At 51.0% G+C, this 22,946-nt stretch overlaps 13 protein-coding genes across 13 annotated transcripts; 3 read left to right on the forward strand and 10 right to left on the reverse strand.

Moving 5' to 3' along the window:
• Nucleotides 1-623: 623 nt before the first annotated feature.
• On the reverse strand, nt 624-1,565 carry PMZ80_005113 (uncharacterized protein; the record flags this gene model as incomplete). The annotated part of the gene is made up of 1 exon (XM_064873534.1): nt 624-1,565. One exon carries the CDS (start codon nt 1,563-1,565, stop codon nt 624-626), a length of 942 nt encoding a protein of 313 aa, XP_064730638.1.
• A 1,125-nt stretch (nt 1,566-2,690) lies between these two features.
• On the reverse strand, nt 2,691-3,358 carry PMZ80_005114 (uncharacterized protein; the record flags this gene model as incomplete). Its single annotated transcript, XM_064873535.1, has 2 exons — nt 2,691-3,165; nt 3,354-3,358. 2 exons carry the CDS (start codon nt 3,356-3,358, stop codon nt 2,691-2,693), a joined length of 480 nt encoding a protein of 159 aa, XP_064730639.1.
• Nucleotides 3,359-3,553: 195 nt separating this feature from the next.
• On the reverse strand, nt 3,554-4,636 carry PMZ80_005115 (uncharacterized protein; the record flags this gene model as incomplete). The annotated part of the gene is made up of 3 exons (XM_064873536.1): nt 3,554-4,196; nt 4,245-4,534; nt 4,571-4,636. 3 exons carry the CDS (start codon nt 4,634-4,636, stop codon nt 3,554-3,556), a joined length of 999 nt encoding a protein of 332 aa, XP_064730640.1.
• A 217-nt stretch (nt 4,637-4,853) lies between these two features.
• PMZ80_005116 (uncharacterized protein) lies at nt 4,854-5,246 on the reverse strand (the record flags this gene model as incomplete). The annotated part of the gene is made up of 1 exon (XM_064873537.1): nt 4,854-5,246. One exon carries the CDS (start codon nt 5,244-5,246, stop codon nt 4,854-4,856), a length of 393 nt encoding a protein of 130 aa, XP_064730641.1.
• Nucleotides 5,247-5,505: 259 nt separating this feature from the next.
• On the reverse strand, nt 5,506-6,544 carry PMZ80_005117 (uncharacterized protein; the record flags this gene model as incomplete). Its single annotated transcript, XM_064873538.1, has 2 exons — nt 5,506-6,193; nt 6,243-6,544. 2 exons carry the CDS (start codon nt 6,542-6,544, stop codon nt 5,506-5,508), a joined length of 990 nt encoding a protein of 329 aa, XP_064730642.1.
• Nucleotides 6,545-7,022: 478 nt separating this feature from the next.
• Nucleotides 7,023-7,901, reverse strand: PMZ80_005118 (uncharacterized protein; the record flags this gene model as incomplete). Its single annotated transcript, XM_064873539.1, has 4 exons — nt 7,023-7,342; nt 7,423-7,544; nt 7,700-7,853; nt 7,898-7,901. 4 exons carry the CDS (start codon nt 7,899-7,901, stop codon nt 7,023-7,025), a joined length of 600 nt encoding a protein of 199 aa, XP_064730643.1.
• A 1,273-nt stretch (nt 7,902-9,174) lies between these two features.
• On the reverse strand, nt 9,175-9,940 carry ERV25 (vesicle coat component; the record flags this gene model as incomplete). The annotated part of the gene is made up of 3 exons (XM_064873540.1): nt 9,175-9,491; nt 9,540-9,666; nt 9,740-9,940. 3 exons carry the CDS (start codon nt 9,938-9,940, stop codon nt 9,175-9,177), a joined length of 645 nt encoding a protein of 214 aa, XP_064730644.1.
• A 490-nt stretch (nt 9,941-10,430) lies between these two features.
• Nucleotides 10,431-12,231, reverse strand: RPN3 (26S proteasome non-ATPase regulatory subunit; the record flags this gene model as incomplete). Its single annotated transcript, XM_064873541.1, has 3 exons — nt 10,431-10,577; nt 10,631-11,943; nt 11,994-12,231. 3 exons carry the CDS (start codon nt 12,229-12,231, stop codon nt 10,431-10,433), a joined length of 1,698 nt encoding a protein of 565 aa, XP_064730645.1.
• Nucleotides 12,232-12,801: 570 nt separating this feature from the next.
• PMZ80_005121 (uncharacterized protein) lies at nt 12,802-13,558 on the forward strand (the record flags this gene model as incomplete). The annotated part of the gene is made up of 2 exons (XM_064873542.1): nt 12,802-12,863; nt 12,913-13,558. The coding sequence occupies 2 exons, from the start codon at nt 12,802-12,804 to the stop codon at nt 13,556-13,558; spliced, it is 708 nt and encodes a 235-aa protein (XP_064730646.1).
• Nucleotides 13,559-13,796: 238 nt separating this feature from the next.
• On the forward strand, nt 13,797-14,202 carry PMZ80_005122 (uncharacterized protein; the record flags this gene model as incomplete). The annotated part of the gene is made up of 2 exons (XM_064873543.1): nt 13,797-14,073; nt 14,120-14,202. 2 exons carry the CDS (start codon nt 13,797-13,799, stop codon nt 14,200-14,202), a joined length of 360 nt encoding a protein of 119 aa, XP_064730647.1.
• Nucleotides 14,203-15,757: 1,555 nt separating this feature from the next.
• On the forward strand, nt 15,758-19,748 carry PMZ80_005123 (uncharacterized protein; the record flags this gene model as incomplete). Its single annotated transcript, XM_064873544.1, has 2 exons — nt 15,758-18,289; nt 18,336-19,748. The coding sequence occupies 2 exons, from the start codon at nt 15,758-15,760 to the stop codon at nt 19,746-19,748; spliced, it is 3,945 nt and encodes a 1,314-aa protein (XP_064730648.1).
• A 147-nt stretch (nt 19,749-19,895) lies between these two features.
• Nucleotides 19,896-20,567, reverse strand: PMZ80_005124 (uncharacterized protein; the record flags this gene model as incomplete). Its single annotated transcript, XM_064873545.1, has 3 exons — nt 19,896-19,921; nt 19,975-20,136; nt 20,297-20,567. The coding sequence occupies 3 exons, from the start codon at nt 20,565-20,567 to the stop codon at nt 19,896-19,898; spliced, it is 459 nt and encodes a 152-aa protein (XP_064730649.1).
• Nucleotides 20,568-20,973: 406 nt separating this feature from the next.
• PMZ80_005125 (uncharacterized protein) lies at nt 20,974-22,125 on the reverse strand (the record flags this gene model as incomplete). Its single annotated transcript, XM_064873546.1, has 1 exon — nt 20,974-22,125. One exon carries the CDS (start codon nt 22,123-22,125, stop codon nt 20,974-20,976), a length of 1,152 nt encoding a protein of 383 aa, XP_064730650.1.
• Between the last annotated feature and the right edge of the window lie 821 nt (nt 22,126-22,946).

A 22,946-nucleotide genomic window follows, 5' to 3' on the forward strand; every position in this document is an offset into this window, starting at 1 on the left:
TCTGCCTCATGCACTTTGCCGTAGAACTAAAGGTAGAGCTCTTTACGATTTGATTGCTGCTCAACCAGGCTCACTTCTTCCTATTGTATGTTGAGCATTACAATCGTCTGTGTTTGCTGGGACACAACGACAACAACGGGCCGTTCCACCGAGGAGCATTGTGCGTGCGTTACAACGCATCTCGTGCTTGAGGTCATTCATCGTTCAGGAAACGTCAGCGAGCTTCATCAGGGAGAAAATACTTGTCTAGCACCGTTGAGCCGGAACGCCAAAGGATAGATTTGGAAGGAGGGTGAGCGCGACCGTGCGCGACTTTCGGTTGAAGTACAAGACACGCTAGTCGTTTTAAAGCTAGAAGGGTCGCTAGCGCGTTTTGATTCCTCGTGTGACTCTTGAGCGTGATGACAAGTGCGACTTCCATGATTGAGTCTATTCTCCCAACTCGCATGACAAGAGGGGCGCATATCTGTGATGTGTTGATCGAAGGGGATGAAGCACATCCGGCGAATTGACAAAGTTGATGACTAGAGCTTGCTTCTCATCTTTGATGGTGAGCTATTCCCTTCGACAAATACCTTGCACCAATCAGTACATCTTCGATCCTAAGGATTCACGACTCAACATCAGATTACATTTTTCAACTCCTGTCCTGCACAAAACCTCCTCAAGTTGTACGCAATCAGCTCCTCCGAACCCTGCGGCCTTCCACCAGCAGCATGCGGCGAGATGATCGTATTTGGCGTCTTCCAAAACCTCGAGCCTTCGGGCAGCGGTTCCTTCTGGAACACATCCAATGCTGCACCACCGATCTTGCCCGCGTCCAAGGCATCAGCCAGAGCTTCCTCATCAATGCTTGTGCCTCGCCCAACGTTCACAATCCAAGCATGATCCGGCAGCATACCGAGTCTTTCTTTGTTGAGGACATGTTTCGTGGCTTCGCTACCAGGCAGGATCATCACAAGCGCATCTGTCTCTCCCAGTAGCTCACCAATCTTGTCCTCACCGTACACCTCAATGCCATTCCTGATCCCAGACGATCGTGCAATACCACGTACATTCGCACCAAGACTCAGCAAATGTGGCGTAAGCGTCTTCGCAATATTGCCAAATCCCCAAACCGTGACATTCGCACCTCTCAAACTCGTGAATTTACCCTTCGGTCTGTCAGGCTGCGGTCCACCAAGATGTTGCGGCCACTTTCCTTGCAACTGGTAGTCGCGCATCTCGTAGAACTTCCGGGCGGCATTAAGTAGAAGCGCAAGTGTGTGCTCAGCGACAGTATGGTCATGGAGCCCAGAGCCAGTAGTCACAGTAACCGACTTGTCGAAACCAGCGTTGAGAACATCGTTGGGACCGGCGGCAAGACTCTGAATCCACTTCAAGTTCTTGCACTTCTTCGCAGCATCTTTGAGGTTGTCACCGCTGTTGCACCAGGTTATCATGATTTCGGCATCGGTTAACTCGTCCGGAATTGGCTGTCTGACATCATATGGATGAAGTGAGGGCGCGAAGCCCTTTAGGCTTTCGACGTCGAGCGCAAGGGATGTCGGGTAGAGAAGCTTCATGTTGGGTACTCTGGTAGAGTTTCTGCCGAGAAGACGAAGAGATGGTAGGAACATGACCTTGGGTGCTGGGCCTTCAAAGGGACCATGGCATTCATAATATGGATCGGCATCGGAGTTGTGCCCCGGTACCGGAGAACCCCACCGTAACCGCCTGTCGGTTCAAATGCCGACGGCAACGCTTGGAGATGCGTTCAAATGTGAAGGCTAGCGAAGAGGCTCGCTTAAGGACATAGCGCAATCACGCGAAACAGTAGGGCGGTAACGACTTATGTTATACGAATGTGCCACGCTCATGAGCGGTGATATCTGCCCTTCGTACAGATTCTCTAGCTTCTACCATAATGCTCTGATGTCCATTCGCACCTTCCATGTATCCCGTATATGGATCGAATGCCTCCGATCTTGCCAGGTTAAGATCAGTGAGATGTGGACTTCAGATGGCTTGAGCAAGTCCCTGCAAGAAGAGGACTTTAGGTTTCGCGAACATTGCAACATCGGCCTATATGTAGGCACTTCAGCATCGCCAGTCCACCAGTATTCGAACTCTGGCATTCGCAACGGCGGTTGGACTCCTGACATTCTGCCAAATTGCAGAGCATGCTCCACTCGTCGACTGAATGTGAAAGCATTGGAATCGCAACCATCCCTCACAAAAAACCTGAGCGCAGCGACGTTCCTAGAATTGCAACCTCTGCCATTGTTATTACAGGAGCAAAGACTTCCGCTCGAACCTACTACTCTCTAACTCTGCCGCCATCGTGAAGACCCTTCTGATTTTCTGATGGTCTCCATATTTCTGGCTGATATCAACATCGTGGTCTGTTCACTGACACAGCCACAGGTAGCCTTTGAGAATAGCGAACTCTGCTGCTCATACGGCTGCGATAACCCTGGCAAGGCTCGCTGCTGGGACTGTGGACCACAGCGATGTGGCAGCTGCTTCTTGTGCCTTCCCACACTTCACTAGCAGGTCTGAAGTGGTCACCTGAGACGAGACAAAATTTTCGAAGACATGCTAGTGAGTAACCAACGTGGTCTGGTCAGGAGCAACTAGGCTGACGTCGTCCACAGAATGTCGGATATCGATGATCTGTCCTCCGACCCTGAGATAGGTCGACCCTCCAATCACGACAGCTTGATCCTCTTCCTACCATTGGCGATTGTGATGTATGCTTCCTTTCCTTGCTCCAAAACCCATCCCCCTTCGCATTGATCCCCCTCAGAGTGGTCATGAAAGTCGCATGGATGAGATTTGGCCACTGCTGGCCACGGTTTCTTGACAAATTGGCTGATAGCCTTCAACACATCATGGGACAAGTCGGGGTACTCCACAAGCGCCGCCATAGTATCCTCCATGTCCTGTCGGACTTCCTTGGTTGATGTCTTCATGAAGAGACGTACTGAGCTCTTCAGGGCGAGTTGATAAAGTGGCGTAGACGACAGCTCGGCCTCGAAGACATCCAGAAGCCCTTGAAAATCCCATGCGCAGTCACCTTCGACAAGTGCGCGGAATTCGAGGTCGATGATATCATTCTTCATCTTCACAAGCATGAAGCGATCAGCAAGACCATAGAGTCTGATCAGGTCGATTATCCCATATCTAGTACCAGCGTCAGCAGAGCACGATGTTGATGCACCACGGCAATTTACTTAGATGGCAGCAGAGAGCTACCCCCAATAGATGTAGCGAATGCCTGGTAGGTCGAAGGCGTAGAAGAAGATGAATTGATAGCTTCCATATTGTTCTCAGTTACGGTCGTAATTTGTGCAACAACAGAGGTGGAGGACGGCATTGCTTGTTGCTGAAAAGAAAGCTTGACAAACTCGAGGGACGACCTAATTCTTATAGTTCAGAGTCGTAAGTGCAAGCAAACATTGTCAGTGATATTGGCAGCATATTCAAACAGAACAGAATTGTGATACTATGCACTTGACTTGCACTTCCTAGCTAAGCACTGGTTGTAGAGGTTGCAGTGCACAATTCTCTCTCAATGCGCTTGTGTGTTGCACCTCCTGCCATCGGGATGCTCGTGATAAATACATAGAGGCTCGTTGATTGGCGGTGGCCATTGTGCTCTATCATACTGGTATGTCGTTTGGAAAACCAGCTTTAGCAGATCACTCCGTGCGTAGACTTCGGTCATACCTGGAACTTTGTTGAGGCTCCTCTGCTTGCTTTGCAACATGACGGTTCTGACGCAGGCTCGCAGTGCCATGCGGAAGAGCTCAGTGGTGGAAAGATCCATATCCCACAGCATGACTATAGTCTCAAAGCTCGGGGACCTGTCTCTGCTTCTCTGATTGATCAGACTCGTATCAACAAGTGCGTTCTGCAGAGAGAACATCAAGAGCTCGCCAGCGAGTTTGTAAGCAGAGCCCAGCTTCCGCAACAGAGCACCCACAGGCACTGAAGGCTCTGAATCGATGTTAGGGTTGAACATCCAGTTCAGCACAATATCGAACGCTACAGGTTCGTGGTGCTCCAGATTCACCTCGTTTGGATCCCGCTTCCAGTTTTGCTTTATCCGAGCCGCGAACCAAGGCGATTGCGCGGTGAGCAGATCTTTGTAAACATAGTACTTCTTCTTCTCGGCGCCAACAGAGATTGTGATGAGTTCGCTATGGACATACCTGAAACGATTAGTGTTCGGCCGCACTGACTCATGAGGCTAGACATACTCTGAGGGTTTGAGGGGTGCCGTACTTTTGGCAGAAGAAGTACTGATCGCGGTCGAGTCTGAATTCGAGCCTGACACCGCGTTGCCATTCAAGTCGGCCATGATATCGTCAATGGTCGTGCGGATCTGCAGTCGGTGGGATGTGTTTATGCCAGCAGATCGACGTCGCTCGGCAGATAGATCTCGGGTGAACAGACCTTGGGCTGAATCGACGATGGCTGGCCGAGTCGCGATGAAGATGGGTGACGAGGCTGGAAGCGAAACTGGAGTTGCTCGGGTGATGAAGAAGATCTGTCTGGAACTGTGTGTCACTGACCGCTAACTCACCTGAATCAACACATTGAAGGTAAGCTGAGCGAATCGGAACTGATGAGAACTGACTGAGTCGAGCATGGATGGTGAATCGGAGAAGATCATAGGGCCATAAAAGCTTTACACGTAACTGAAGGTCGCGCGGTCATTAACCATCAATGGGCCCGAATTCATTTTTGCAGAGCATCACCAGCAATCGCCTCAGAGGCGTGACTCCTGAATGTGCATACCTTCATCGCTCGACACCATATGAAGGTTGGGAGATAGCCGGCCCCAGACGTAGGCCAATTCACTTGACCTAATATCCTCCTCCATAAGAGCAGTTCTGTCCATCAGGATGAATGTGGAAGTCGCATTTCGGTGCATCGCTGACCGGGACCCACTTCTCATGGATGAACATGTGCAGCTGCAGGAACACCTCCTGCAGAAGTGCAGGACGTTCGCTCAGACCATCAATGGCCTCCTTGTATTTCTCGTCATCAAGATCAGTCTCGGGGAGCGAGCTTACCAAGCTCCTCATGACTAGGGCGTAGAATGGTGTATGGCACAGCTCTTGGTCAGACACATCTCGCAGTCCCGACCAGTCCCAGTTATTGCCCGTAAACCTCAGGTCCTTGATTTCCTCGTTCACGCGAGCGTTCTGTAGATCGTATGTCACCCATCGCTCAGCTAGCGCGTACATCTGTCGCATGGTTATCACAGCATTGCCGAGACCTGGCTTGAGTGCTGCCAGATGCGAGGTACCATGGCAGTTGTTCCTTATGGACCCATTGCATGATGAGGTCGAAGTCGGCTGAAGCGATGTCTTCGAGCAGATATTCCTTCTTGTCTTGGCTCCAGCATTCTTTGAGTGCAGCGGCAAAATAAGGTGACTTCTCGCATAACGAGTCGCGGTGACGGTCGTATGCTTCGTGGTTTGGGCCAACTCGTGGAAGATCAACCTCGACAGGTCACTCCTGTGCGCACTTCTTCCCATCAGGATGAATATGATATTTGCACTTATCCTCCTCCTCGAACAACGGTGTCCAGGACGTTCGACGTAGTTCTTCGCACAGCAGAAAGATATCTTTCAAGACTTGTGGCTCAGCATTGCTGTCTTGTACGTCACTCTTGAAGTCTTCAGAAATAGCTTTCCTGTCGATGGTATCCTCGCAATATGATCGTAGTGCCATCTGGTAGAGTGGCGTGTTCGCAAGCTCCAAGTCAAAGATCTCAGACAGGCCCGATAAGGCATAGCATCTGTGGTTTGTCTTGCTGTCGTAGATATCTGCATCGATCAGCGCATTTTGAAGATCGTGCATCATAAGAAAATTCGCCAGTTTGTAGATGGACGATAGCCGCCCGCAGCTGACAAACGCCGTCGTGCTTTCGTCGCCACTATCGTCTTCGTCGGCCTCGCAAGTTCGACCTAGCTTGTATGCTGGTAGCTTCTTCTCGTATAGCCAGTGCACCACGGCATCAAAATCGGCAGGGTCGGCGTCCTCCAGAGTAGTTTCTTGTGGCACCTTGTTGTTATTCCAACATTCTTTCAAACTCGCAGCGAAGTACGGTACTTGGCTTCGTAGGAGGTCCATGTGGATGTGGTATGGTTCTTTCTCTTTACCCACTAAGACTGTAACAATCCTTCGTCGCGTGTATCTGGAGGTAGTCAGAGGCTGTACATGATATTGAATCGCGTGCAACTTACTTTGCGGGTCTCGAAGAAGGCTTCACTGGCATCTTCGGTTCTTCTCTTGTCAATATATGCTGTTCTGCTGGGCCTACCGATGGCCCTGAATTTTGGACGCCAGCCTCTGATTCTTGCGGCTGAAGTTCTGGCTGCTTTGGGTCGGTGCCTTCGATGTTGTCAAGTTGCATTTGCTCGCCCAAGTCTTTTGGGCTCTCAATCTCCATTTGCTCCTCTCGACGTTGGTTGTCGCGTACATCTGAAGCATCTTCAACATCTCGGGAGGGAAACGCGTCATCGGGAGTAGGGTGAGTGTCTGCCATATTGACAAGGAATATGGGTGTGGTGAGTCAAGAGTCTGGGTATATCGGTAAGACAAAAGAACGAGGGTGGAAAGAACCAGCTGAGCGTTCATAATGCGAGAAGCAAACACGCATATGCGGTGAAAGCCATCCAGTCGCAGTGAAAGTGCAACATATGCTGGAGCGCCGGAACCAGAAATGGAACTTACACGACATAAATGTTCTGCGATGCACTTCAAGAGGAGACGTGCCTCGTTGCATGTTCGAGCCCGATCTTCCATCTGCAATATCTCATCATCAAAAGCAAGCTCGCATAATAGAGCCCATTGAATGTTCCTTCCTCTTCCAGAGTTGTTGTTCCTGCCCTGTGGCCGCACAAACATATCCTCAACAGCATGACCAACACAGTCTCAGTCACTCTGATCACACAGCATGCTCCAATAGCCCGATCAATGTTGTCTCGCAGTATGTGCCCATCTCATGTCATGCTACGAGAAATTCAAGCTTTGCATATAGCACTTTCCTCGTGCTCATGATACTCGCATCGATGAAACTTCCAGACCTGACCATACGGCTTCTTATTGTACTCGCGCACTTCTTCGAGAATCTCCATCAACAACTCAGGCTTGTCCCTCAGAGACTCGAAATCATTCACCGCACCTTCGTCGAACGTCTCGGGTCCGTTGATGAACATGTGTACCGAGCTGCGCAAGACCAGCTTGTACAGTGGCGTGGTGTGCAAATTCTGCTCCCGTAGCACGGACAACGGAATGAAGTTGAGACCCCATGTTCGCGCTTTGAGGTACTTCGAGATAGCGTCTATGATGTGGTTTCGCAGCTCTCGATGAGAAGGAAATCCGCCAACTTGTAGAACGCAGTGATTTCAGTCAGACCTTCACAGGAGCCGAGATCGATCGTAGGTATGGTGTCTCGAAAGATCCAGTTCGTGAAGTGCCCAAACGCATCTTCGTCCTCGTCAAGGTAGATCTCATTCGTATCTCCGGTCCAGCAAGTCTTCAGGCTAGCTGCAAAATATGGTGATTTGGCGCAAAGTAGATCTTTGTATAAGCTAAATCGCTTTCTCTTTTGCCAACAAAGACTGTAACTATGTCGCCTTGTGCGAACCTACGCTCTCGTGTCAAATGTAGCACGCGGTCGATCAGGCGGCTTGCTTACCGATTGGGCTCAGCTAGTGCTTTCGTCAAGGAAGCCAATAGCGTGGGCTCTTCTTCTGAGCCAGTGATGGTTGAGGAAGTTGAGCCTGGCGAATCTGGCAATGATGAGCTTGCGGGTTCATCTTGTCGCCGAAAACGAGGAGAGCTTCGTGCTGCTATGCAGGTCAGAGGAGATGCTGCAGGAAATGGGAAGACTTACACATCTTGTCTGGTGGCAGAGGCACGCAATGTTGTTCCGTAGACCTCGATATGGTTTGCCGTAGTTGGTGCTGGTGCGCCGTAAATAGTAGTGATGCTAGACCGTAGAATAAGCTGATGGCAAGCTGCGGTGGACGAGGCAGACGATATGCTCCAAGAAATTGACTCGAGGCATCGAGTGGAGGTACGAATGACCAACTTCAAAAGTGAAGATAAGGTTAACTTCTGCACGTCGTCGAAACATGGAGTCTGACATGGCTGCAAAGTTTAAAAGTGAAGGCTGTTGTACCTGCACATCTTTCAGCATCTGTTATCACTCTTGGTTTCTGTGTCTCAATATCACTTGCTTTTCTGCATACCTGAGCGCAAAATCAAAATGCTGATCGCTCCTTCCCGCGAATCGAACCTGCGCCTCTCACACTACTTCACTGATCGTTGATCGTTGTTAGCAAACAATATTAGAAAAAAACCAAACCACCAGACTCAACACAACCTGCCTCGTTGTTAGCAGACAATACAAAAACAAAACAAAACCAAAAAACTCAACACAACCTGCCATCCTCCCACCCCACCACCACCTCCACATAAACCCCCGCTTTCCCCCAAGAAACCTCTCCCACCCGCTCCCCGAAGGGTGGGCTACCACGCTTCGACGAAACGTTCACCCCAGTGAGATTCAGAATCAGGAGATCCCACGAACAAGCCATGCTTCGAGCTTACCTGATCCCCCCGAAAGGAGACCTGCCGTAGACAGGCGCTACTAATGATGATGGCATGAGAGTCGCAACTTGATGTGTTGAGGAAACCTTCTTCGAGTGACTCCAGTCCCATTGACACATTCGTCGCCGCGTAGCTCTGCATTTGGTTTCTTTTTTGGCGCAAATTTGGGCTGTAATGGATATATGGTGTTGCTTTGTGTCGGCGCACGTGGAGGGCGGGCCGATGTGTCGGGGTCGGACTTCGGGTGTGGGTGGGAGGCTGGTTGTTTGGGAGAGTGACAGTGCCTGGTGCTTGTTAGCAGTAAAGGGACGCGACCGCTGCCGTGAGTCGACCTGCTATCGACGACGACGGGGTTGGAACTGCTGATTGCATGCATGTTGTACAGACTGGTAGTATTGCTTCAAATGTAAGACCGTACCGTCATCATGTTCAGCACTGCCTTGGTGCTCATGGTCGCTATCATCCCTTGACTGGTATGTTCGCTCCATATTCAGTACCCAGGAACTGGTAGGTCTGTTAATACGGGGTTCTTTTGCCGCAGCTCCTCGGCTCCCTCATCTAAATCAAATGCTTCGACCTGAAGTACGCCCTCAAATACACCAACTGCCAAGCACCCAGCCCAACCAACATGCCGATCGTCCCAAAAGCAAACCACTTAACCCTCTCATTCGTGCTCTCATTTGTGTCCCTCAGCTTCTGCTCCCTCATCCTCAAATACTCCATCTCAGTCACAATCTCATTGACATTCTCCTCCATCCTCCGGAGCTCAGTATCCACAGGTCGTAGTTTCTCCGCAGCCTGAACAGCAGACCAATCTCGTGCGTCGGCGCCAATGTCAATGTCGAGCTCGACATGGCGGGTCATTGTATATGATGCTAGAAGCAAGGGTCAGTGTTGCGCAAGAGCAAAGGGAAATCGCATACATCGCCCAGTCATGGTGTTTGTGAAACAGACGTCAAACGCTGTATCCGCCAGAGATGTGAACGCCATCCTCTTCTCCCCTGCGACGTCTTTCGGTCGGCCGTATTCATTGCCTACTGCATCTTTGATCTGTAGCCATGAGTTAGCACTTGATCGCCCTCTTGACCCTCGTGCTCGTGTTGTCCTGCCAGTCTTAACGTACGTGCATATCCACCCTCTGCCCATCGCCTCTCGATCCGTCAATGGTTGCAGTCACAACAACAAGGGTATCTCTGTTGACAAAGTTCCGTATGCATCGTTCCTGCGGTCTCGACTCTGCTTGAAGTTCGAACTTGAGAGCGTAGGATAATAGCGGTAAGAGGAAGAGTAGTACTCTGAGTGACCAGAGCGTTGAGAAGAGCATTTTGCCGGGTCCTCGCAGTTGCAAAGAGCGGCGAACCCAGTATTAAGACCGGCTTACGAGACGTGGTTTCATGCGCATGTGGCCCGTTCAGGAGTTCCCAAACTTCGTGTGGGGAAGGAGAGACTATCGTCACGTGCTGATAGCAGAAAAATACCCCTTTCCTGTAGTGTGTCGAGCACGACGAAGGTCGGTCTTTACTATTCTATCTACTGTAGTACAGCAAGCATGAATGAGGACGAAGACTTTTTCACTTGGCTTCAGTTTCGGCAGAGAAGGCAGGCTGCGTTGTCAAATGTAATCTGTGACCTTAACATGCACGTTCAGCATAATGACTGTGCCACGACTCCAGGTGGTTCAACTATGCTGAAAGCCATTGCATCGTGGTCTACCTCTGCACGATATGATTGGGCGCAATGTATTGCATCGCCATCAGATGACACATTGCATGCTTTGCTTGGTCTATTGTTTCAGGCAGGAATGCCATCGAGGATCACAAGCCCTCGAAATCGCCGCCCGGCCCATCCTCTTCATCCAGATCTCCATCCACGATTTCCTTTGCCAGTTCTCTCTCTCGCTCGCGTGCCTCCTGAGCATTCTTGAGTTCGAGCCTATGCTGGTTCATGGGAAATCTCATTGCCTGTGGTCACGTTAGCTTCAAATACGAAGTGCTGAGTAAGGGTAGTAGTTTACCTTGACGCTCTCATCATGTAGCGCGAGACAGGCCCTGATTCTGGACGAGTACGCATCGAATGGCTCCTGACTGCCATAGATGTCTCCCACATCTTTACTCTTCATATAGCCATGTTCATGGTCCAATGTTGCCTCAATGACACCGTCTCTGATCGCCTTTGCCACAATGTATTCTGCGGACTCCTCACTATCGAGTCCGAGCCGAATGCACATATCTCGCAGCGAGATCCGGGCATACGAAAGCGACATCATTCTGATACCAGTCTTGATGACATTTTGTCGTAACCGCAGGATGAGCGTATATGTGCTGTCTGAACGGAAGGTGGAGCTATATTTCTCGGTAAGCTTCTGGAAGCCAGTCACGTCTCCTGATGATACAGCTTGCACCAGCTGCAGATAGGGTGCGAGAGCTTTCTCCAGACTGGGCTGCCGGAAAATGGCTCGGTCCGGGATGTCACCCATGAGCAGCTCGACAACGATGAGCAGCTTTGTCGATACTTGATAGAAACCACTTGCTTTGTACGAGGTCGGAGCTTTTCTGGTGGCGCCAATCAAGTGCTCGTGGGCTTCTGAGTAGGACAGCTGAATGGCACGAATACGACCGAGGTAGTAGAGGTAACGGGCGACCTGGTTGTTGGCGGCAGAGTCCGGGAATTGCGAGTGCTGGATGAGTAAATCAGCTTGTGTGATGTGAGAGGTTGAGAGATAATTTCGGAGGAGTAGAGTGGTGACCGATGCTTGGGTATCTTGGTCCTTGCGCAGCGTAGCCGTTCGAAGCGCATCGAGAAGAGTCTGCCGGATTTCCACCACCGCTGCGTTGGGCGAAGGAGGAAACGGCTCAGTCTCTTCAAAGAACAGAGAATAGTAGAAGTAGACTCTGGCGGCGAGCGAGTCCAATGTCCTTCTGTTCAATTTGCGCAAATGCTTAACCAGCCCCTGTGAGAACTCTACGCCAGCATCAATATTCTTGGTGTCGTGGAAGTAGACCTGCAGCAGAATGGCCAAGTAGATATCAACTTCCGGCAGCACCTCTTTGGGTGATGCTTGACCCTTTTGTGCAGCATTTTGTGTGTCCTTCTTCTTAGCCCACGCATCCGCGTCTGATCTCGGGAACCCTTCCTCATCACCCAGTGCCTTGAGGAGAGCGAACGACGTCTGCGTCGGTGTAGTGTATGTTTCGATGATAAGACGAGACAACAGCTCTGCTGAAAGGTGCTTGCGGATCGAGGGTATTGAGCGCAGAACGCGAAGGGTGAAACGAGGGTCGAATAAACTGACTGCTCGTTCCAACAGAGCAAGATTGTTTTTGATGTCTGGTATCCGTTAGCTGATGCCCCATAGCACTGTTGCTCAGATCACCCACCGGTCGCAGCCTTGACTTTGGGGTCAACAGGTACTTCTTCTTCCTTTCGTTCAGTGGCGCCATTCATGGTTACGTCGCCATTCTGATCGGTCTTGGGAGGTGGCACAACCACCGTCATCTCCTCGTCGCCGTCATTGTCCTTGGTCGTCTTCGTATCCTTAGCAGCCTTCGACTTGTCCTTGGACTTGGAATCATTCGACCTGCTGACGCTGTTTCGCTTCGATTTATCTCCGCTCATCCTGATGTCGCCGCCCTTCGAGAGTTCGTGGCGATTATAATGCGGTGTGTATATGGGATCGTGTCGCAAATCGTATCCTTTCTATGCTTTGGTGAGAAGGTGTAGTGTTCAGCTGCAAAGCTATCCTATGCCTCGACCCGGGGTAGAAGACGGCCTTGCCGGAGGACTATCGTCTGCGTGGAGAGACGCAGATGGGTGGCGGGTCGGGTGGTGTCGAAAAATACCTTAGACACTAAAGCGTCTATTGGGGCTACTTAAATGGTAGCCAGACTCAAGTTAACTTACAACGTAGGTAGGAATCACAAAACATTTAGTGGAAATGCTGTAATCATGATGAGGCTGCGAGTGTCGATTGTCAAATGTGGGTCCAAGGCCACTGCGGCATCGCGTCACCGTCGCCCTGCGGAAGATGAATCGGAAGGTGCGCATGCGCGACTACCAAAACATTGCATCCAGCACACCTTCGAAGGAGGTGTACTACTGCTTCTACTTCAACGTTGCGATGTTCACAAAATAGCAATTGGTGCTTTCGATATTCCAGATTCTGAATGTCACGGACGCTGCAGTGCCATGGCTTTGCTAAACCACCTCGATCAGATCAATCTCTCTGCCAAATCGATAGGCGAGCTAGAGTGCGCATTCATGGTGAGCTTGACCAAGACCAATACTGATACACTACAGGTTTCCTCCTTCAAGACCCTTCACAAATGCCTTGCTTCACAACCAAGAAATCACTGCCTTGATCCGCGACACTGAACCACATGAGCGCGGCCTGTTCTCCCTCGACCCGAACTTCAGGAATGGCCTCAGCGCCTCTGGCGCAAGAAGTCAGGGTGCTGATCCGGCTTCGCGCCGCAAGACTGCTTATGGCAACAGTCATGGCCAGTCGTCTGCCGTAGCAAGGGTTTTAGGCAATGATATGTTGCGCCAGATTCGTGCTTCGGATTGTGATAGTGGTCGCGGTCGAGGTGTTGATATCGAGGTCCTGTTGCAAGGCGCTGAAAAGCTGTGCGCTGCTTATGAGGTGTCAGGTGCCATGGACAGGATTTCGGCCCTACGCCTTAGACACGAACAAATATCCCGGTCGATTGCAAGCTACGAGAACCAGATCTCTAACCAGCAGGTATCCATGGGCAGATTCAGCACCCGTGATGGTGAGGGTGATCGTGACAACCAGCATGATGCACCTGAGCAAGTGCCGATGGCTTTCAGCGAGCAGGACTTGGCTGCCGAAGAAGACGCCATACAGGAATTAGAGTCCAAGAAGAAAGCACTCGAAGCGCGAGTTGCCGGCATGGAGCGAGATCTTGGAGGTTTGATGCGGTGAAACTGAAGAGCTGTGATAGTCATTCATGAGCTGACGACCATGTTCTCCTCGTGAAGGGCACCAGTGATATGTGACAGCCTCGCTCGCGTATTCTCCGGCAAGTCACCTTCAAACAGAATACTGCACAGCTACATGCACTTCGCGATGCTGAATATTAGTTCATCTGCAGCTGATTGTTGCAATGTCTACCATGCGATACCGACTATCGAGCGCGTAGCGTGGTACCTCATTCGTCAGTATGGTTAAATATTCTAAAGAACTGAAGGCTGCCGAGGAAAGAGCTCATGCAGAATGGGAACAATACATTGAAAAGACGACGCCAGAATGGGAAAGGAAGAGTAGGGAACAGTTTCTAGCAGGCCCAAAGCGACCAAATTCTCCAGAATTGGACCTGCACCCATTGGCACCTCCAAAGATCCTGATCACGGAGAACTCAATTGGCGAAAAGAGCACCAAGCAAGGTCGTGAGTCGGCGATGGACTTTGAGATGACAAAGAAAGCGAAGATCGATACTGGTGAGGAAATTCGTGCTATCAACCTGCCGTTGCTAACTGGTCTTAGGCTTCAAATCTGGCAAGGACAAAGAGAACTCAAGCACCATGTTGAGGAAAGACGACCTTAGTGCCCCAGACACAGCTATTTGAGTGGAGCGATGCAATCCTAGCCTTTCATTCAGACCCGCTGGCTTCTAGGTGCTGGCAACTTTCCAGCTGAAGTTACTTTATTGTCATGTCTATGGGAAAGGTTGACCATAGAGACCTGTCGTTGTTGTGTTCAAGTGATTTTTTAGGATAGTGATGGGTGGCGATAGCCCGAAACGATCACAACGATCATGTATATTTCTGTCTTTCGGTGCCTTCGGTATCACGGGGCTCTTCCCCTCCTTGATGATCGGCTTGAATAAATTCCTGGTTTTCTAGCACTGTAAGAAATCTATCTGTCTACTCAATGATGCCGAGACCCGCGTTTCCATTTCCCCAGGCAAGAGCAATTGAGTAGCCACTTCCCTCTGCCTCCTTCATTTCTTTGATGTGGTCCTTCACGACCAATATCTTCTATATGTCCATATCTCATCTTTCACCAAGTTCGGTTCCTTCGCTCGTTCAAGCTAGCGAAAGTCAGTGCAGGGATGTGCCAGTCAAGTTTAGTGGATGTTCCACAGAGCCAGGCACCACCACACCCGATCCGGCACTATTCTCATAGTATCCACCAAGCACGTCTGGAAAACCACCAGAAGCGACAAGATCAGGGGCAGCGACATCTCAAAGCGTGAGTCCTACCGTACCCTAGACTCGCAATTCCAACAACAGCCTGGTACAAAATCTATATCACCGGATTCGACGTCGCTTGCAATTGTTGTTGATGGATCTTTGAGCCCTATCTCATCGATCTTGACATAGCGACATACTCGTATGTCTGCCAGCTGAAAAGATGGCAACCTCCACTTTCGCTAGTCTATCCGTTTCTAGCAATATCATTGGCTCAGGTCCCCATTAATGGACACTTTTACGACCTCCCGCTGCCGGCATAACATGGGTCTTAGCTTCCCGGGGCACCCTTGCGACACTGGCCGATGCAGCTAGTCAGCCTCAAAGTGCCCACAACCCTTCCCGAAACGCTCTGTGGGCGCGTCCTAGCTGAATTATCGCGACTCATCTGAAACTTGGAACCGACAATGCTCTGTCACCCTGGTCTTCGCATTATCTTCAGCTTCTCACCCTCGAGCTTCAGGACGCTCTTGCATTGCTGTCTTACTGTTCCAGCATCAGGTAATCACATCAAGTGCTAAAAGTTGCTGGTCACTCTGGACGGAGTCACCAAAGGAGGATCAGCCGCGGATCGCCAGCACTAGTTAAACCCCGATGCACCATTGGATGCTCCCCTCTGCTCCCCTCTCAGCCTGACAGACGACGAAGATCTTCACGTCAATCTCACTTTGACGTGCCCGCAAGCTCACTGCGTCTTGCAACAAGAAACCATCAAGAATCGCATCTTGGTCGCATAGTCCTCACATGCAGCTCAGTCTACTTTGGTCTACCAGAAATGTCAACATAACCCTCAAGGGAAGGAGTTGAACAATGCGCAACATGCCCCAACTGCGATAAACCTCAGCAACGACACCGGTGCAAGACTCTGCTGAGCAAGGAACGACGCATCGAGCTACGTTGGATAAGCTAGAAGGTGACCTACAGCCTGAGTATGGCAGTGCGCACACCGAAGCCCGATGGGCTAGACCTTACGCAGATGCGTCCTGTAAGAAGTTCAAGCTTCTCGAGCGATGTGATGTCGAACTCAGCGAAGTCAGCAGGCACTGCGCATACGGTCCCTTACGCAAATCCCCCGCCAGCATACATTGCTCAGACAGAAGCATCCGACCTCATCACAGCAGAGCTGGACCGGAGGGTTTTGGTGTCGCAGCCGGCGCTTGCTCTTTTGAACGAGTTCCTTGACCATGTTCTGTATAGCCTCATATCGATATCACACTCCGTTTCCCTTGGTCAATTGAAGGCTGCAGTGCCTGCTGTGTTGAAGCCACGACTTGGAAAAGCCGCACTAAGAGTCGCAGAGGAAGAGCTGAAGGAATATATGGAAGATGAAGAGGCAGAAGAACTGTATTCCAACAGGCATTCTATACAGCCTAGACTTGACTTCGATGCCGATCTGGTATGGAAATTGGCACGTTTGCGTTGCATGGTCTATGCTCGCATGGGCGACCTCGAGGAGGAAGACGAAGAAGAATGGCTTGAGAAGGAACGTTTACTCGAACAAGCAGCCGCATTCCCGGTCGATGCGCGCCAGGAGATGGCAGTAATGCCAGGTTCGGCGATATTCCTGACCTCTGTAATCGAGTATCTGGGGGAGCAAGCTTTGTACTACGCAGCTCAATATGCGCAGAAACGCCACGATAATGCCCATGCGCACGATGCGACTACGCCCACGCCCGAAAGCCAAATCGCAGCCCGACATGCTGATATCGTGCTTGAAGGGAAAGACATGAACCATGTTGGTCGGGACAGTCCTCTCTCGCGTTTGTGGCGTTCATGGAGGCGGAACACTCGGTCTCCGATGGACGCTGCATCAGGCTCTATATCTCCAGAAGCGTTGTTGTCTCCAGGTATAGACTCGATGCATAGCAGGACTACAAGCAGCAGTGCACATCACTCTATTCACCCTATCCCGGAAGAGCACCGGAGAGGCGCTGCAGAGACGTCCGTCTTCGGAACGCCATCGCAGATACCCTTGCCGATCGGCGAACACGACATTGAGGAGATTGAGGGCCGTGAGAACGACACCGATGGAGAAGGAATCGAGAATGTAGCAAGAAGACCCATTAGCATGCCGACCATTCCAGGCAGATTCCCTGAAACCCCAATGGGAGAAGGGCCTGACTTTCCGCAGAGAAGCCCCCTTCGACCATCGTTCTACCGTAAAAGGTCCAGTTCAATGCCAATCACAGCTACATCTTTCGATGCAACGGCACCAGCTGATCGCAACAGCTTTGTTCTTCCGATCCAGAATGACGCTGTCGAAGACCAGCCGAATGCTGTGGTCGCGGGCCCGGTACCCGTTGAGGGTCCAGCCACTGGTGACTCAAAGCAGCCAGCCTGGCCCGCATCTGAAGCCGAAGCCAAGCAGTCTCGATTCCAGGTGTCGAGTAGACCACAGACCGCACAGTCCTCTGAGCAGCTGAATACTACAGTAGGTGTATTGGCCGGTGCGCTTGGTGCTGTGGGTGTACATCAGGTCGGCAAGGAGCTGAAATCGCCTGAAGCGGATAGCGCTCAAGTACTGGCCGGAACACAACCGAGCCCCTTTAATCAGCCATTGACAAGTGCGTCTATCACGCGGTCAGGAGACTTTGACATGATGTATGTCCCAGAGGGCCGACTTTCACCGGAAGAGCAAGAGCAGAAACGCGTAGCTGATGTTGCCTCTCGAGGGCTCGCAGCGCGGCGGGGTCGCTCACACGAGACTTTCATGACGAGGCAGTATGAAGACCACATGCGGTATTCACAGCAAGCTCATGAGATGGATACACCATCCATTTATACTCATCGAGATCATTCACCACGGTTCCCCAAGGACATGAGAGCGAGTGCATCGCAAGAGAGGCCTGACAAAGCTTCTCTCAACCATGCCGTGACACCGGAGCGCGAAGTTCCGTATTACAACAGGAGCACATGTCCGAAAGTAATGCCGCTAGTCGCTGAAGCGCAGGCATCTCGGCAGCTACGGACAGACTCACCTGTCTCACCTGTGAGCAGCAAGCATTCGAATAAGCATTTGCCTCTAGCTTCAGAGCATGTGCCTGAGATGCCTCCGACTCAGGCCAAGCGGCAATCTTCAGCTGACAACATGCCGGATGCATCTTCTCCGCATCATTCACAGTCATCGTCGAGAAGCAGCCAGCTGCTTGGATTCACCAGGGATGCTACAGGCAAACCACAAACGATATACCAGCAAAGAGCTGCTGGCGACATGACAGACGAGGCTCGCCGCGCTCATGCTTCAACACCAAACAGTGGGAACGTGAGTCGGCCTGGGACCGCACATTCTGCATCCTCATCGAGAAAACAGCATCTGCGGCTGCGCGCTGACTCTGAGAATAACATCTCGAAGTCGGGATCCAATGACGGTATCACTAAGCGAAGCCTCGAAGTGTTGATCAACAGTGACGAAACTCTCCACTACACACTAACACCCGCGACAGCCACCTTCAAAGAAGAAGATGTGAGTTGTACATGTCAATTCTACAACTATTACTAATGCTTGCTAGGTCAATCCGTCGCCAAACCGAATGCAAACACAAGCCCTGGCAGATTTCTTCTGCACAACAGCACCACCTAGCCAAGAAAATGCTACGCCTCGAACGAATCGCTCGCAGAAGCTCAGTATGGAGGCTAACCGTGCGCCTCAAGCAGTACCAGGCCAGGAGGCTCAAAAGGCAGCCCCTGCGTCCGGCAATGTTACCCTACAGAAACCACCAGCACCAAAACACAAGAAACTTCTTGTCGAACCTAGAGATGCCACAGTGCCGCGTAGCACAGGTATCAGAGACCTTGCTGATTATGTGCGATCGACCGGCCCAAGCAACGATGATCAATTGCCCAAGGCCATCACTGGCGGCGTCGCGGCGATACATACCCCAAAACAAACGCCCCTGAAACAACCGGTATCGCCTACGTCATCTGCGCAGGGCAGACCGCAAAATCGATTGAAGTTTCAAGCTCGCGATGCACGACCCGCGCGTGGTGCCGAGTCATCAGCACTAATCGACTTCATTAGGGAGGGTCCTCCACGCGACGAGGGCGATCATCGCATCAATCGCCACATCGCTCCGTTCCGCACGACAATGGACTCTGACGACCTCAATGCTTTGGCCTCCTCGCTGCCGAAGGATTCAAGTGACACGAACGGCAATACGACACTGAATTCCAACACACCACTCATCAACAATGCCGCTAAGGCAGGAACCTCATCACAATCACGAGCGCAGCCCGCAGCCCAGGCACAGCCAATAATGCATAATAAAGTTACGACTGATGAAGAAGATGGTATGCCGAAGAGGACGCGCCGGAGGGTGAAAGATCCATACGCGATTGACGATAGCGATGACGATCTACTCGAGGCACCACCGCCCAAACAGGCTCAAGACGAGTCATTGATCGACTTCCTTCGGAACACAGCACCACCACCAACCATGACAGCACAACCTATACTCTCTAGTCCGAAGCAAGCAAAACCTTTGAACAGGACGCCAAGCGTCGACAAGCTGAAAGAATTCGTACGTAATCGAAGCACAACGTCGGGGTCTGACCGCCAGGAGCAGCTCAGAACACAATCCAGAGCACGAGCTGAATCACCACACCTTACGCAGACCGGCTCAAAGCTCGACAGCTACCGCCCTACACAGCCAACTCACGCCAAGCACGTCGACCGGGATCGTGCGAACAAAGTCGTCAACAGAGCCGAATCCAGGTCTGAGTCGAGAGCGGAGCCCAGAGCTCCTGTGAAGCTGACTGGAGCCACGGCTGATCTAGCCGATTATCTGAGGAATACCGGACCACCACCAAGCTCGGAAGAGAAGCCTCAGCCTTTCGTACTAAGTAATAACAAGCAGACCAACGGGGTGCAGAAGCAGGAAGGTGGACTGAGAAAGTTCTTTTCAAGAAAAGGAAGGAATCAGTAGGTGTGTTGTGGTCGAGCTTGCCTTTCTTGCATCTAGCAATTTCTTTTGTTCTGAACATGTTTGAACATCTAGTGAGCAGCTATCACAGAGTCCAGATAAAAACCAGTTTTGGATAGCGTGACGATAGCGAATGCGAAATCTATAGATCTAATATGCTGAGGATTGTCTATCGTCTGCATTACATCAATCACCATCTCACTACACATGCATAGCTGCCTGTACTTACAATTTGCACCCATTGCCTTCCTTAGCTTCATAGTCACGATATCCTCAGCTAATTCTCGCTTGTCACCCGTCTGTATCTCGACTGCGTACGTGCGTATCAGCTGCTTCACCTGGCCGGATTGGAAGCTCATTTTCGCTTTGCGCATCACTTTCGTGTTCGGACCTACGGACACGGCACGTTAACTCAATTACTTTTCAGACATACACCAACCTCCGTCCATGCATCTACTACGCATCCCACCACACCACCAACCACAACCACAACACAAAAAATCAAGCTCAAACAACCAATCAAACAATCAAACAACGACAAACAAACTCACCAGCCCAAACAACAAACACAAACTTCACCCTCTCACTATACTCATCATTCCCCACCTTCATCCTCACATAGCCGTAGGCCGCCTCGTCCTCACCCAGCGCCTCACACATCTCGACCAGATCACCCGTGCCCGTGGAGTGCAGTGTTATGTTGTCTTTGGATGCGGACTCGTATTTTAGGACCATCCATGTTGTGGGCGACTTGTCGGAGCGGACGTCGTCGTAGGCGGTTGCGATTTCGGGGTCGGAGAGGAGGTCTGTGGGGGAGGGCATCGTGGTTGTGGTGGGAGACGGACAGAACAGGGAATGAGGGTCAAGTAGGAGAAGATATGTTTGAGTGTGGGTGAGGACTACGATGGAGGGTAAGTGTGTCTTTAGAGACACAGGTAAGCGTAGACGATGCCTTCATAGGGCTATCTACATAAGTAGAGAGTGGGAGTGAGATCGGACACCGAAGATGTACCGGCTCATTCCGCGCTATGACAAATATGGTTAGACGCTTACAGCTCTTCAGCTTTCAGCTTCATCCAGATTGCTTTGTCTCCCATACCTGTATTCTTTGCCTGTACGCACTATTCTGATTTACAAGATTCTCGAGATGCGTGTGCCAGATGTGTCCACCACTTCAGCTTGCCGTAGCTGTTTTGTTTCTTGCACGAGAACGGACTTCCTCCTCCAGTCACTCTGGGAGGGACAAATGCCTCCAACAGCGCTTTCTCCAGGCCCAACAACGCGGAGGATTTTCGCTATAGTCCAAACAACCTGCTCTGCGGTCCCCGATCTCTAAATCTGACGATATGTTGTCGAGGTCGGTCTCAGACCATTGCCTTGAAATTGGATCTTCTACGAATTCGCGCACGTCGGGGTTGTGATTCCATGCAACATCGGCTCTCTCTGGAAACCGCTCAGCCAGGTAATATTCGTCTTCGAACTCGTCATATTGTCTGCCTCTATAGTCGACCCCTACGAACATGGGCAGCTTCCTTGTACCCGCTATGTACCCGGAATTCCATCGACCAGTACCTCGGCTACTGAAATGATGCTTGTGATCGGGTCCAGGACGATAAAACCACTTCTTCTCAACCCGGCAGTCATACTTCGTCATTACCAAGTTGATTACTAGCATTGGGGCCGGGAACTTGTAATATTCTGTCGGCATGAAGGAGCAGGTGTACACCCTGATGGAGAACTTGACGACGATGTCATCAACAGCCTCAGCGACTTTTCCATTGCCTTCATGCCAGCCGTGAATAAGCGGCATGAGCGCGGCCCTGGCTGCGGTGGCCATCGATTGATCCAAGTCACCCCTTAGCACCTTCACCGTGTCTTCATACACGATCTTCCGGTAAGCTGGTTGCAGTACCTTGATCAAGCCCGGATAGTCTGCAAGCTCAACTGTTCTCATGTGTGCAAAATGTTGCTTGAAGAACAGCAGATCGACATGGGCTTGTTCGCAGCGTAGCCTCGTTCGTACAGTACCTATTGATGAGGCCAAGTTTTGCAGGTGATAAAGCTTTGGTTCAGGTTCGAGTACACAGCAGCTGGCGTCAGCTATAAAAACATTGTCTTTGCGATTGGCCAAGGCCTTGGTTGTGATCTGATGCAGGGCTTTGCTGACGAGCAGTGGCGGCATCGGTATGTTGAACTTTGGTCTGAACGACTGTGCACGCCCGTAGAAGTGGTATTTTGGCCCACGGTCTGTGTCTAGCGTCCATGGTTTGTCGATGAGGTGAGTGATTATTATTTCTTGTAGCTCGACCGGCAGGTCTGAGAAACGGAAGGGCTGGGTTGAGGCCCATTCAAGCGCTAATTTTACTGTAGCTGCATCCATGCCGTTTTGGCGATCTGGTGTTTCGTTCTGTCTAATCTACCAATACGAGGCTATCAAAGACAATGCGACAATATATATGTATATATACGAAATTTCTTCCACATCGGCAGCGCTGAGTCACATTTAGCGCGAGGACAGTTTGGTACGGGGTGTGCCGGCCGTACCAAAATCTGCGTAGCTCTTGCTTCCAGGAATTCGGCAATAATGCCAACAATACAGCGATTCAGCGAACAACAAAGGTCACTGTATGACCGTGAAATCAAGATAATCAATACAAGCAGGCTTTGTGTCATCCACAATGCAGACGCAAGAAGTTCTGGCACAATGCCTGCAAATCCTTTCTTGGAGGAAAGTATGTATACTACGCAGCTGACCCTCCAAATCAATGCAGCATCAAACCAGAACCATCATACGATTGGCAGCATTGCAAGCCAATCCGATCTTGACAGTGAGACACAACAATTCACACCAAGCAGACCCCCATTATCCCACAAGAAAACGAGCCACCAGAAATGCGTCCAGAACCTGAGACCAATACGGATCGTGCTGGTCACGATCCTGCTCGCCGGACAGACGAGGGTACGCCATACCCACGTCGACATTCAAACTTCACCGGAATTCTTGTTACTTTAGGTACCCCCTACCGCCCGGACGAAACCACTTGCCCAATCTGTACCGAAGATCTAGAGCACAACGAAGAAACTCTTACCCATGCAACCGATTGCAAGACAAGCTTTTATAAAGCTTGCCTAGAGGCTTGGGTCAAGGAGAAGGGAAGGCAAGCTACCTGCCCGATCGATAGGCAGTCAATCCGACCGACA

This window comes from Knufia obscura (assembly GCF_036327395.1).
Source record: "Knufia obscura strain CCFEE 5817 isolate CBS 148926 chromosome Unknown scaffold_5, whole genome shotgun sequence".
In the NCBI taxonomy this organism is placed as follows: Eukaryota; Fungi; Ascomycota; class Eurotiomycetes; order Chaetothyriales; family Trichomeriaceae; genus Knufia; species Knufia obscura.